Source organism: Helicoverpa armigera, chromosome 28 (genome assembly GCF_030705265.1).
Source record: "Helicoverpa armigera isolate CAAS_96S chromosome 28, ASM3070526v1, whole genome shotgun sequence".
NCBI lineage: Eukaryota > Metazoa > Arthropoda > Insecta > Lepidoptera > Noctuidae > Helicoverpa > Helicoverpa armigera.
Genome location: NC_087147.1, coordinates 5,663,030 through 5,677,867, shown reverse-complemented (window position 1 = coordinate 5,677,867; position 14,838 = coordinate 5,663,030). Strand labels below are relative to the sequence as shown.

At 34.2% G+C, this 14,838-nt stretch overlaps 4 protein-coding genes across 6 annotated transcripts; all 4 read left to right on the top strand.

Moving 5' to 3' along the window:
* The first annotated feature begins 23 nt into the window (after positions 1–23).
* LOC110371487 (uncharacterized) lies at positions 24–5,658 on the top strand. The gene is made up of 5 exons (XM_021327781.3): positions 24–271; positions 472–1,299; positions 1,761–1,784; positions 2,107–4,920; positions 5,329–5,658. Exons 1-5 carry the CDS (start codon positions 215–217, stop codon positions 5,437–5,439), a joined length of 3,834 nt encoding a protein of 1,277 aa, XP_021183456.3. The 5' UTR covers positions 24–214; the 3' UTR covers positions 5,440–5,658.
* A 709-nt stretch (positions 5,659–6,367) lies between these two features.
* On the top strand, positions 6,368–8,346 carry LOC110371474 (cysteine-rich PDZ-binding protein). 2 transcript variants are annotated; one of them, XM_049851889.2, is made up of 3 exons: positions 6,368–6,486; positions 6,599–6,788; positions 7,381–8,346. In XM_049851889.2, the coding sequence occupies exons 2-3, from the start codon at positions 6,616–6,618 to the stop codon at positions 7,508–7,510; spliced, it is 303 nt and encodes a 100-aa protein (XP_049707846.1). In that variant the 5' UTR covers positions 6,368–6,486; positions 6,599–6,615; the 3' UTR covers positions 7,511–8,346. The 2 variants fall into 2 exon arrangements, with proteins under 2 accessions (XP_049707846.1, XP_021183433.1); XM_021327758.3 differs by having other exon boundaries at positions 6,391–6,788.
* Positions 8,347–8,469: 123 nt separating this feature from the next.
* Positions 8,470–10,721, top strand: LOC135119040 (uncharacterized). Its single transcript, XM_064042433.1, has 3 exons — positions 8,470–9,064; positions 9,657–9,890; positions 10,414–10,721. The coding sequence occupies exons 1-3, from the start codon at positions 9,008–9,010 to the stop codon at positions 10,681–10,683; spliced, it is 561 nt and encodes a 186-aa protein (XP_063898503.1). The 5' UTR covers positions 8,470–9,007; the 3' UTR covers positions 10,684–10,721.
* Positions 10,722–10,801: 80 nt separating this feature from the next.
* LOC110371494 (uncharacterized) lies at positions 10,802–14,686 on the top strand. Of its 2 annotated transcripts, none has more exons than XM_021327787.3 (3): positions 10,802–11,321; positions 11,628–11,858; positions 12,693–14,686. In XM_021327787.3, the coding sequence occupies exons 1-3, from the start codon at positions 11,271–11,273 to the stop codon at positions 14,517–14,519; spliced, it is 2,109 nt and encodes a 702-aa protein (XP_021183462.3). In that variant the 5' UTR covers positions 10,802–11,270; the 3' UTR covers positions 14,520–14,686. The 2 variants fall into 2 exon arrangements, with proteins under 2 accessions (XP_021183462.3, XP_049707809.2); XM_049851852.2 differs by having other exon boundaries at positions 11,269–11,325.
* The last annotated feature ends 152 nt before the right edge of the window (positions 14,687–14,838 follow it).

Genomic DNA, 14,838 nt, shown 5'->3' with positions numbered 1-14,838 from the left:
TTAATGTAGAAAATATTTCTATCACCTTATATTTATTTATACTACGAGTGGCTTATTCTTTGAAGCGAGGAAACCTGATAAAATAACCAACAATACAATTTAATATAACATACTCGTGCCAATATCAATTTTCGGTTTTATCCGATAACATTAATTAGTATTTTGTAGGAATTTAGCACGGTCACTAAGTTGCGCTCAATCGTGCGTGAGCGCAATGAGAAGTACATTGGTTTATATTTTAATAAAATGTGCTTTTATTGGCAGTTTTGCGGTAAGTGTTTTTATTATTATAACTTAGAATTACAGCTTGAAGGTGCTTTTAATATCATTGTCCGGATAGAAAAGTACGCTGTACCTACAGCTGTTAAAGTTTAACTGGTTAAGCCTTGAAAAATATCGATACCAGTACCTTAAAAGACTATCTACGTAAAAAGTCAACAAAAATGTACTAACACAGTCACATTTTTACAGAAAAATGACGGAATTACATCGGGGAGAAGCCAGGTCACTCTCACTAATCAATATTTTGAAAAAGAAGCCAAAAATGATATTGAACACGTTTTATCAGCTGGCAACGATGCTGAAGTTCATATATTTCAAGATGAATATGACGATTACGAAAAAACAGCAAAAACATACACACCTCAAAGCAATTATCGAAAGCCAGACGTAATTTTAGATAATTTACAGGAAATGCTTAAACATTTGCAAATACAAAAACGAGTTCGTACACCCGTTGTACTGCATAAACTTAACAAAAGATACCTCAGAAAGGAAAATAAAGCAGATTCGTTGAATTCCGTTGATACTAATCGATTGATCGAAGCTATGGAAAAACTAGTGAATTCCGAGAACACCAAGTCTTTAAGAAATTCAAAAGATAAAAAATATTCTTTTAATAAGAAACATTTGAGATACGCAGTGGATGATGCAGTTGAAACGCCTGACGACCATCCTGTATTAAAAATTTCTGAAGGCAAATATAATGCTAAGAAATATGCAGCCGATAGAGATGCAAAAAATGATTCAGATAATACCGATGACAAAAAAGAGGAAAAGCAAAGGCTTGAGAAGAAATCCAGTCATTTAAAAACTCTATATAAATTGAGTAAACAATTTGAACATTTGCGTAAACTTCAAAGTAAACCTAACTCATTTAAGGATTTGAGAAGCAATTCGAAATTTTTGGACATCAACAAGAAAGACCAACAAAAATTTATGAATTTGCTTAAAAAAAGAATTAAAGTTAAAGGAAACTTAAGGAATTTGCCTAAAACCTCAACTAACTACAAGAAACAAGTAAGTATAGGAAATCGCGAAGTGTGGCCCATAATCAGCAAAATGCAGAAAACAACTGACCTCTTTCACTCAAAACCTTGTGTACACATCACGTGGGTTTACCGTTAATTATTTATACTTTAATATATACTTTAGTATATTTTTTATAATCACAAACTATCTATCAGCACTTATTATATTATTTTTTAAATGATTTAAATAATTAATCAATGGTAGTAAGCTAGACGGGAGCGAATATAAAATATGATATTGAATTTGCTTATCCGAAAAATCTTCTGGCTATAAATAAATTGATAAATTGATGATTTCTGTATTACAACCTACAAGGCTCATTGGGTGTGTGATGTGAAGTCAGCTGTCTATTGCTAAAAGAATTTTTGAGAATAAGTCAAGTAAATTCAAAGATAACCTAATGCATAGATAAAAACTATTACTTAAATAAACTATTTTACATTTTACAGCAATCAATTTTGCGCCGATTGGGGGTAAGTGTTCGTAACTTTTGAAGATCATAAAACTAACAAATGTAGAGTGTTTTTTCCATCCAAGAAGAAAAGAAGAGTGTTATTTTCATTGATTTCCGTGATTGATCATCCGTGAATATTTTCATAAATCACTCTTTATTATTGTGAGCACAAACGGGCCCTACAGGAGTTTTGGTAAAGATTTAAATTATTTGTATTTGGTAAAGAGACTTGAAAACATTCACTTTCGTAAGCACTGAAAAGGGATTCAAAGTGCATCCGTCTTTTATCTTCTTGAAATTATAAATAAAGATAATTGATCCCTTAAATATATAACTTGCAGGATGCGCAAGACAGCCCCGCCAAACGATATAAAAGATCCACAGAAGCAGGCTACACCCAAAACCCAGACACTTGCAAAACATACAACGATAACCTTGCACAACTGTGGAGCAACCTATCAAAGCACCTTAACATCACTGAACAACCAAACGAGAAGGCATTACACAACATAGCCATCATCATACAAGCCTACTTGGAACATCAGAACGCTCAACCGTCACCCGACATTCACAAAGTCAAACATGAAAGTAGGGACAAAATAGGCGACGTTATTGCCAAAATTAGAAAACAGATATTTAATGATGAAGCTGATACTGATAAAATAACACTAACAATTACGAGTAACCTTGTGCCCCGCTATGAGGACAGCAATAACGAAGACTGTGCACAAATCAATGATGAATACCTTAGATTGTCAATCGACATACTGTATAAAAGCTATTTGGAAAATAATGTTAAATGTCTAGACGATGCAGATACAATAGCCCAAAACTCACTGTCTTTTTCATTCGGACGACGAAAACAGTCTGGAAGAGATTTAGTAATCAATCACCCGCCTCTAGTAGACACTGAGGAAAATCCTGATATTAAAAACATACTCATTGAAGATGAATTATACAATGACTACCACAAAGGAAAAGTTCCAAGACAACTACCGAATTCAAACAAAAACAGAAGAGTTATTGAAAGAAGAAAAGAAAATAAAAACGATACATCTCATTCCATACGCAGTTCAGAAAATCAGAAGGCAGAAGATAAATTAATCCTTCGTTCGAAATCAACTCGAAAGCCTGCCACTAGGAAACTCGGGAAGAGTATATGTCAAAGGTCTGCTATACGTAAATTACTGATATCACTGAGACCAGTCTTAGAACGATTTATGGGACTCCAGGAGTGTAAAGTTGATAACACGATGAGATCATTAAATGATGATAATAGACCAAATAATCGTTATTATTTACATGCTTCTAATTATATTCCTTCAGAAGACAGTCAAACTCATATCCAGGGTATAGGTAGAAGTAAATTAACGAGGAAAAACACAGAAGGTAGTATACGTAAATACAAGAGTCATGACACGGGGCATGAAAATGACAGAAATGTACTTCGGCATGATACAAAATTTGGCACTTCTTCCCAGAAATATAGACTAAGTCGAGTCAGAAATAGACATTCTGCAACACCTACACTTGCCAAAAATACCGATAACCGAAAATTACAATCTGATATTAGTAAGGCAAATGTTAACGACGAATACAACACGTACTATGAACAATATTATCAGTCAGTGCCGATGTATAACAATTACGATGCGACTTACAAAGCAGATAATAAAAAAACATACCCCATTATGATTAACTCCGAAGAGATATTATCTTTTAATAATAATGATGATGATGATGATAAAATGACTGCAAGAACAAAACTAACCAACAAAGAAAAAGGACAGAGAGGCGTAAAAGTCGATTATGAAGACTATATTTTAGAATACGCCGACTATATTTTAGAATACGCCGACATTATCCCAGTGACAGGACAATCATTTAAGGATTTGGATGAGTATAGAAAATACGCTCAAAACATCAAAGCAAAAAGTAAAATACATGCCAATAGATATGAAAGTATGTCGAATTTTCTTAAGAGGGCACGTGACAGATCAGTTCAGGCGCCGGAATTTGTTATACCTTTTGCTCTAAATACTAATAAAGGGTACGTAGAACTGACACATCTTGTAAAATATCCCAAAATCCTTGTATACCGTCCTCAGTTTATAGTCAAAAACACAATGCCATACGACGATTTCCTAAGGTCAATGCACAGTTTTAATCTGACTGGTGACGACACTCGTCTTTTGAAGATAGTAAGGTATTTCCCTGATAACCGTGTTCAAGTATTATTTGAGTCTGCAGATTTTGATACTCCATTTGAGGTTCAAGATCTTACCAGGGAAAATAGAAAGATCGGTTCATCAGATACTCTTAAAGCTTATCGATCACAAAATTATAAAGATGAGGCTAATGTAAATGCTAATGCAGAATTTACTAATGACGAAAGAAAAGAGATCACCCCTACATCTACATCGATATTTTCATCGTTTTTGCGCGATAGCACTGGTGACAAGCTTGATGAGTCAGACAGGCATGGCAATAAGGAATATTTATCGTCAAATTCAGATTCAGAGTCAATAAGTTATTCATCCTCAAATTCTGAATCTAACGCCAATCCCATATTTCGCAATTCAATGTTTTCGTTTTTGCGCGATAGCATTGGTGACAAGCTTGACGAGTCAGACAGGCATGGCAGTAAGGAATACTTATCTTCAAGTTCAGATTCAAAGTCAATAAGTTATTCATCCTCAAATTCTGAAACTAACGCCAACTCCATAAGTCGCAGTTCAATGTTCACTTCGTCTCCAACCAGTTCAAGTATACCATCTTCGATTTTAGGCTTGGATACTTTTAGTCGTGAGAGTTCAGATTTTAGTTCCAGTAGTAATCTAGATTCAAACTCAGGTTCCATGAACCGCTTTGGTTTTTATTTTAATTCAGTAGCCAGGCCTGAAATAAGCTCAACAACTCAAAGTTCTTCTTCACAAAAGCCTCAAACAGAATATTCTTACAACCCTGTACCTATCATTAATACTGGCTCGTCTAACACGAACCCATTAACATCTATACTATCAGAATTTGAATCAGCTTCAGACATACCCATTACTGACCTAACGGGAATTAAGAAGTTGCTTTCTCCATCAATTAATTCCAATCTTGTCTCTTGGTGGAAAACGTGGAAGGATAAAGTTACGAAGGAAATAAAGGTAATTTAATTTTAATCCTAACTATGGCTGGGAATATGCAGGGATCTCTCTAGGGAGAGAAATTACGTCAGAGGGAGAAGTATGGAAGAGGTAGGGAGAGGTATGGTAAGAAATATGATGGTAGTATATTAAATTAGAAATGTACTTGACTGCCATTAAAAGATACAACCCTAAAAGGATATTGCGGTAGCTGCAAAGTGTGAATAGGTAGCTGAAGATTTTGACTACTACTCCAGGGTAGCTCCAAAAGGGGTCAGTTTAACAATAAAGGGGATGCGATTTAGATCCAAATCAAAATTGATTGAGTATGAATAAAACATTAATAAGTTCTACTAGTACTTAAATGTTTGGAGAGTGCTAAGTTAACAATCTGAGGATTGTCGAATAATATTTTTGTTTATTTTCTAGATAATACTCGGGAAGGTGGATTCTCTTGGAAACAAGTTGAAGTATATAGTTAAAGCGGCCGACCCGACGCCAGACAAGATACTTGATGCTGATAATTTTAAATTATTTTAAACTTCATTGTGTGGAGAGAATGATTTCACACTAATGCGATAGTTTTTCATCATCACAACAGCCATTTTTCCTGGATAAAATGTTCAACTCATGTATTTCCATTCTAAATTTTGTTTTCTTCAATCGTTTGACCTCTTTGACGAATATAATTATAATTTAATTCTTATTGTCTCTGTACCATCCACCATCTGTAATCATCCATTATTGTTTTTGTTTCATTAAAGCGTTATTTATTATTTATTTATTTAAACCGTGTTTTTACTTGAATGCATTAGACGCTCAATGTAATGTTCCATTGTACCTACTCCTAATAGACTTGATTTAATTTCACTCGCAATATCTTGCTATCCATATGGATGAAGTGGAAGCAATAAAATAGCAGACTACCCCACGTCCTCACTCATGTGTCAAAATGTTTCCTTTCCCCTGTTTGGACTTTGCTCCAGATGGTCGAAATATACACGTAAAATTACGAGTAGCAGAAACGAGCTATGTTGAGGCTGAGCTAGAATCCAGCTCTTAGTTCACAAGTCTTTTTTTCGTTCAGAAATCGTACCGACTGTCGTCAAAAACCTACATCGTTTGCACGGACTAGTAAAAAAATATACTCGTCCGTGATTGTTGTACTCTGTTCGAGAGGCCAACACACGCAAAGGCATCCAGACCGATGGAGGATGAATAGTGAGGAAGCCTCTCAAGGCTACTAAGGCAATATGTGGCTATTTATTGAGATTTAAACTATTCAGTTAGTGGATGAGCATAATTATAGTTGAAATCACGTCAACGACAACAACTGCATCTGGCTAGAGTGGCTAGACTTTCTCGCAACTCACGAATCTAAAAGTAACGTGCGTTACGAAAAACCGTAATCTTTGAAAAACCGTAATATTGCTTCAACTAGAATATCACCCGAGTTTTTAAAGGCCCGCTCGAGACATGACGTAAAACGTCAACTTGACGTATAATGTAGAAGAGATTTGTTTGTTTGTTTGACGTTGCTAAATATTGAATTATTAATAGTTTTACATTACTTAAATACTTTAAATGGTATTCATTTCGCAAAATAACTTAAAGTTTATAATAATATTTTTTATAGTTAGACTAGTAGATTATTCTACCATCGGTGTAAAGTTTTAAGGTTATAATTTTGTTTTGCAAGATTCGCTAACAAAAATCATGGTTTGTGAGAAATGTGAGAAGAAACTTGGCCGCGTGATTACTCCAGACCCTTGGAAAACTGGAGCCAGGAATACTGTGGAGTCCGGAGGCAGAAAAGTTGGTGAAAATAAGGCACTCACAGCGAAAAAGGGACGATTTAACCCATACACTAGCAAATTTCAAGAATGCAGGCAAGTTTCACTCATACTTGTAGTTTTCTTGGCTTAAAGATGGCCTTATTAATGGCAATAATCTAGGGGACCTGTCAGTATCCTATTCACCAGTATTCTGACATCCTCTGTCCAGTATTTCAAGAGATAAATAAATCCTGCAATTAAACTGTTTTCATTAGAACTGAAGACATTTGTTATTTTGTTATTATAAAGGATAGAGTTGTATAGTTCAAGGTCCGGATTGAGCTACTCAATACACACTCATACTACATCATTATCCTCTGAGCCTTTTTCCCAACTATTTTGGGGTCGGCCTCTAGTCTAACCGGATGTAGCTGAGTACCAGTGCTACAAGGTTACAAGTGTTACAAGTTACGTGTTACAAGGAGCAGCTGCCTTATGTGACCTCCTCAATCCAGTTACCCGGGCAACCCAATACCCCTTGGTTAGACTGGTGTCAGACTTACTGGTGAGCAATACTACATAACTACATATAAAGGTTAATTCCCTTTACCAACATAACTTAAAATATATCTCTGCATTGATCTAGAAGTAAGAAACAAACAAAATTCCTTCATTATCATTAACAATATATGTAAATCTTTTACAGAATATGCAGAACAAAGGTCCACCAAGTTGGCTCCCACTACTGCCAAGCGTGTGCCTACAAAAAGGGCATATGTGCCATGTGCGGAAAAAAGATATTAGACACTAAGAACTACCGACAGAGTTCCACTTAACATAAGATACTATACAAACTATTTATAAGACGTTTTATGCATTGCCAGAATGCTAAATTAGGATAAATTAGGTTTAAACTGCATGAAGCAATAATAGCAATATTGATGCCTGTTTTAATGTGTAATCATTTTATACCATTACAATATCTGCATAAAAATATGACTGTAGTGCGACATACACTTTACAAGTATAGTTTAGTGTACTGATAGTCGTACTCTGAGGTATAGCTACACTTAATATAGACTGCAGAGTAAAACAAAATATTTTACAGATATTTTTTATTGGACTTATTGAAGCTAGTTGTCGCTAAGCATTTTATTCATGGTATTTGTAGCTATTTAATATTTTGCACCAAAACTATGTTATACCTATGTATTCATAATTAGTATGAAATCACATAAATGATAAACAGTAATATGTATTTTAGTCGGTGAGAATTTAGGATAATCCGCAGAACATTTACTTGTAACATAATTTATTAATATTGAGTTGCACGTTTTACCGTAATGATAACCAAATCATTTGCAGTTGTCAAATCACCAAATTGAACAGTGGGCGGCAAGTATAAGGCTGGTTATGGTTTGGTTATCATTAAAGTTAAATGGTGCAACTCACCATAAGTAACTAGAACTACTAGAACACAATATATTCTAAATAGTGGCCTGTATTAAAACAAACTTTGTTGCCTGTATACCATAGCAATAGGTTGTTTACCATAGTGTGAAAGTTCAAATTAACAGCAATTTGTTCTTATGCAATAAATAATAATTATAGTTTTTATAATGAGGATGTACAAGTCAATACAGTTTACAATAAATACCACATTTTAAAATTATGACTTCTTTACATTTTCTATTATATTCTCTGACCTTATTTAAAATATTTATTGAAGCTTAAATAATTCATGATCAAGATACAGAGCAAAGTAACATTTTATATCCTATCTTTTACAGATCCTATTTTTTCCTATCTTAGACAGTTTTCAAAATTGTATAACCCGTAGACAGCATGGGACCCAAAACACTACCCTTGGATACACCAAATTTAAGCTTAACAATTGGCAAAACTGGCTCGCAACTTAAAGCCTACTAGGGTACCTACTACATCAAATGCTTGGGTCAAATCTTTAAATAATAACAACAATGATTAAGATTACAATGAAATGTAAACTATGAAGATCATGTAAACTTATGTTGTTCGAAAACATTTTTATTCGGATACCTAGACTTTTGCTGGACGGCCAACTGTGATATAACCCAAAACAAGCATGAAAAAAATTAAGAAATTTCTCATTAACCCGAAACACAGGCTCGTGGACTTAGTGAACTTTATTTCATATACTTTTCACATACGCCGAAGGTCAAAACATATGTTTTGCTAATACTCAATCAAGATAACATGGCTTGCTTTTTTAAATCTGAATTTACAAGTGACTGCATTACATTACAATGGGCAAAAAATTCTAACAGATCGAACTATGGTGTGAATATTTTGAAATGATTTTTCGTAAAATTGGACTTTTTTCTTGTGTTTTGCTCCTGTTATATGCTAAGGTAGGTCTGTATGGATTTATAAGAACTATTTTGCAGGTATCATAGTTTTAGGATTTGCTCCAACTATTAGTTTTAGGTAATTCTGAATATTTGTCTCTTTACTTGCTGGTGGTTTGAATCTGTTCAAATGCGTTACCACTGACCTACATCATGAAAGCGCTTGCTACACGAAAGGTGGTGGTTCCGATAGAACGTGAATGAAATTTCTTCAGTAAGATTAATATTTCCAGCAAAAAGATTTCATATTTACCATTGAAAGTAAAGCTAGCCTCTATAGCATCTATTTTGATAGATGCTAAGTGGACTCTCTAAAAATACTCAATACTCAATAACTTTATTGCATTCCATAATGTGTAGGTACAGGCTGGTGGGTAAAATTAAATAGGCACTAGACTTGATCACAGTCCCTCCTATGCGTCCGCTGCCGCCGCGAATAATAATTTCTAACTCTACATCATACATTATAAGATATAGGTAATACATAGCTACATCCATCATATTCATATCAACCAGTTTTCATCAACTGCTAAACATAAGAAATATGCATAATTGCATAGGTATTAAAATTAAAATCAACCCATTTCTCGAACAGCCAGTACTTTCTGAAGAATGGAAAAAGTCACCTCTGAAAACTGATGAAGCCAAGCAAACATTTGTGAAACTCCTAAACACCATAGTCAAGGTGAATGAGCAGAGATTGGTCACCGTTAAGAAAATAGCTGATCTTCAAGACTACATGCTTACGAAGAATAAACTGAAGACTGATTACGATTCGTATGACTCCATAGAAGATGAAGACAGCAGAATTTTAATAGCTTATGCGCAGGTAAGTAGGTGGTCCTACCGATCCTTGCTTGATTGTGAAAGCGAAATTGAATTTATAACAATTTAAAACGGCTGAAACGATTTACGCCTTCTTCTCTTTTAACCATTTTGCTGTGCCCATCAGGGTCCATAATTGTGACTATCATTTTATATTTCCACCTAGTACATTATGGAATTAAATAAACTGATTGAATTGAAATTTGGATTAAGGAGCATGGTAGTAGGGTACCGATTCTGGATACGGCGATATGCTTAGCTAGGTACTTATTATTATAGGTCCTTTTGGTCATCAAGAGGGAGAATCCTATCTTCACCAGTGGACCTCTAGTGAACCGAATCTTCGTATCTTTCCTGAGTATCGTAGTCTAGAATCGATAAAATTAATTAATCCATGTTATAAATGGGAAAGTGAAATCATTGGTTTGTTTGTTACACTTTTAATGTAAAACGGCTGATGTATAGGTACAGAGGTGAAGGTATTTCTATACCTTAAAAAAATACTCATATCATAATTAATTTTTCAGCACCTTCCAAGATTAAGAAGAGCAGAAAACGAAGCGATTACCAGAGCTATGTGTGACAACATAAATCTATTTCGGCATAATAATGGAAGAGCGACGAAGTTTCTGAGGAGTACTTGCAAGGAGCAAGCAATAAGACAATGTCTTACCGCCTGCAAGCAAACTTTAGCCGACGTTAGCGGCAAATCAAATTCTATTCTCAAAACTAGAAGAGATTTCATCTCTTCTTGTAAAGATAACTGCAGAAATGCTTTCGATAATGATTTGGATTAATAGTTTTCTATCTTTGTAGTTCGTATTTTTATTTCCAATCCTGCATTGTTTAATAGCAAATTCTTTTCAACAATTTAGTTCTGCGAATTTTTGGGATCTTCTTTAGGTAATTAACTACTATGGACTATAGAATACATGTACATAAATGCCTGCCTAATTAGTCATAGACGTACTAAGAACGTTTTTTGATTACGTAGGTACGTAACGTAGGTACCTAAGTACGAACACTTTCTTCAAGTTGATTATCCGCAGTAGGTAATATAATATCAACGGTACATTCAGCTTAATATTCATAATTATAGTTAATAATTAGGTACACGAATATTTTGTTGTATATAATTAGTGTAGAGACAGCCTAGCCAAAGAATTTAATGAACGCACGGCAGCCAAAACCACGGAATAATGCAAATTAACGGCAAACATCAACAAACCAAGTAATTGATTATCTTGTTCATTAAAATAACTATTAAATTGTGCGTCTCGACAATCCAATCAATTTGGTAACGCTCGGAAATTCGTTATTACGACGCCATTTTGAAAAAGAATTGTTGAAAATGATTTGTGTCTGAATTTTTTTTGTACATAAAATGGCACGAAGAATTGCGTGCTATGTGATTTTTATAGCGTTAATATGGGGAGTAAGTATGTATCTTTTTTATATTCACAGTGATTTTAGAACAGATTCTTTTATGTACTTACGATTTTCTACTATACCAACAAAATATACCTTATTATTGCTAAGCTAACATTAAACTACTTTCACCGTACTTACCTATAAAAATCCAATCTATGACAGCGTTACTTTTCAGTTAAGATAATACAATGGAATATAAACCCAAAACTGAGATAAAATATTAAAACCTCTTTTTACTACAATGTAGGAAAACTACAAAATTCACGTACTTAAAACATTCCAGATATTTCTAATACCACAATTTCAACAGGCAACCGCGGAGAGAGAAGAAAGCATTCGAAATCTTTTCAAAAGCAACATGACGCGTGGTGACTTCTCGAACCTTCTGAAGTCTCTCATCAGGTTGAACGAACAGAGAGTTAATGTGCTACAGAAGCTGTCCAGGCTTGAGGATTACAGCATGCTGAGTGAGGTCCTGAGGTCTGGAGACAAGAAGGGGGACGGGAATCTGAGCAACTTGTTCTTGGTTGTGCTGTCTAAAGTGAGTTGATCCCCATAATAGCTTGGACTTTTTTTCTGATGTTAAATCATCAAATGACTCCTCCCGCTGTGAGTTAGCAGCGGTGTCAGAGTGTCAGACTTTGATTGACTAAAACCCATCATGTTCCTTCGTAGGCCTTTTATTTACCAGGGCCGCGGTAACTCTTGCGAACAAATGATAATACGATTTTACTCTGTATTTTTACTAACAGTAATTTGTTTCGGCACTTTTTAAAATAAAACTATCCAACTTTAATTTAAAATTGCTTTGTAGCATCCAAAAATAAATATAATAGATGCTAATGATTTGTCACCTTTCGACATAAGTTTTTAATGTTTTTCTTTCATGTACCTATTAGTATTTTTCTAGAGGACATTATTTCTCTTATTTAATGTGTATTTTATATTTATTATTTTCTTCTCTCTCTAGCCTACCGGGGACCTACAGCGTCGATATGATCAACGAAGATTATAAACAAATTGACAGCTCTAATGTGTTAATTGATTAAAATGGCGATTCTATGGCAATACCTACATCTTTCTTTTTTATTTTCCTTTACTGTTTTACCTCTTTTCTTGTAAATACCTTAATGCTGTTGTACGATTAGGTTTCCATAAAATAATATCGATGTTGACAAACATACTAAAATAGTAGGTAGCAGTTTTCGACCTGGTAAATAAAATTAATTAAAATTCGTGTATTTTTAAGTGCTAACGCAAGGAATCCGTGCCTATCCTAATAGGACTTAAGTACCTTTAAAAATAGTTCGCGAATATATTTTTTAAGTGTTCTGGACTTCAAAGTGTCTATGTTAAAGCAGGTTATATTTTCCAGAACCAAAGTGACCCATCGCGAAGAAATATGGGCTTCCAAGTTTTGGATTCAGTTCCTTCGGTCAATACAGCGAATTTCTATGTTGGTGGAATAACATTGAATGATTCCAAAACTGCAAAGACAACCCCTGATTTACAAAGCAAATATCTCATGAAGGAAGAATTTAAATCGAATCTCGCAGATAATTTAAGTATAGAGGATAAAAGTAATAATCCTATTGTTACAAGGCATGGATCTAGTCATGTTAAAAATAAAGAGCAAGAATCAGTAGTTGCAATGAATGATATTGTTAAACCTAAAGGTAGATTTGAAATCGTAAGTAATGGGGAAAATACCAACGCGTATAAAGCAAGCTTAGATGGTGAAAATAACGATGATGTTATACAACTACCAGGAAATAGTCAGAAGAGAGAACCTGCTGTATCACAGATTTCCTTGGAAAACGACCGCTATAAAGTTCCAGACTTTGAATCAGGTCCTATAAATTCCGAAGTACATAACTACGAATCTAATGAAAATGATCACAAACATTTGCAACTGACCATACAAAACCCTTATGAAATTCGTGACATTAAACATCATAAATCAGGTAGAGATGTTACTGAGGATGGTACTATCAAAAAAGCAAACACAAGTACAGACAATCCAAGTGAAATCAGTTCTGACAACAAAGACATATCATTAAATAAACATACCCCTGTACATCCTACTAAGCGTCGTAAAAGGCATTCGAAACAAACCACGGTAAAATCTGTTAAAGACAATAATAGTAATAAAACAAGCCATCATAAAAACCGCCACAGTACTAAACAACCTAAAATTAATAAAAAACAATTTAGCCCAAACGTCGATGTTAAAAAACATCCTCCAATAAATAAAGATAAATCTGAAGAAAAGAAAAAAGACACTAAACCTATTCAACAGCTTCCACAGACCGAACAGATTTCAGAAGATTCTAATCAGGACGCATTCTACGTAAGTAAAGAAAACAAAAAGGATGATGGCCGTGATAGTAAAAAATCTAAAATAAACAAAGACGAAACTAAGAAAAATATTCAAGGTAGTAAACAATCCAACATCAGAAAGATTAAGGCTACGAATGAGCCTCAGGTTAAAAAGGTTTCTAAAATTAACACAGAACGATCTGCTGAAAATGACCGTGTGATTACGATTGATTTAAATGAACCATTAGGCCTACAAATGACGAAAGATGATTCTAGTGAAGATGAGCGAGTCCTTAAATATCCTTCTGCAAATACAGAGGAGACTGAAGAAATCATGCATAATTTTGAATTACCTATTGCTACATTTAATGCAAATGACAAACATAACAGTCAGCCTAAAGATGCCAGAGATTTGCATCAAAGTATACCGATACTTAATAGAGGCGCATTTGATGGTAACATCCAAAAAACTAAAATATCTAAAGATTTCGCAAGACATGATATTGATTCTATTAGTAAATCAGCCATGGATGATTACAGAGGATTTGAGGGAGGTCCTAGATATAAAAATAACATCCCAGCAAGAGGAAGACCACTGGCTTTGTCCGATGAAGGCTCTGAAGAACCTAAAAAAGGCAGAGAATCAAGAAAGACCTTCGCAAAGTGTATAAACAAAAAAGCGCTAAAGATGTGCACAAAGTCTTGCAATAGCGCTTACAAGAATGTTTGCCGAAGACTTAAGTGCACTTCTAGATCGAAAAAAGCTTTGAAAAAAGAATGCAAGCGCAGCTGCAAGAAGACTTTTGCTAGTAAGTCTAGTAAATACAGCGATGAGTCTGGTAACAGTAACAGTGACAGTAATAGTGACAGTAACAGTAGTTAGATAAGTAAAAGTATAAGTCGTAAAACAAGTGTTGGCAAAATAACAAACCATATAAAAAGTATGAATGCCGACAGCATGTAGGTACTACATCAAGTTTTAGAATTTAAGAAAGAAGAAGTTGTTTTATTATAAAAGACTGTATTGATGATTTTTTAAATAAATTTTCATAAAAGACATTTTGTTTTTTTTTTTTTCAACTCCAATTTCCACAGCAATTGAGGTTAATAACATTATTTATTTATTTATCAGTTTATGTACACAGTTATACACACAGAATACAGACAAGAAGAAAAATAGAACAGACAGTACAAAGGCACAG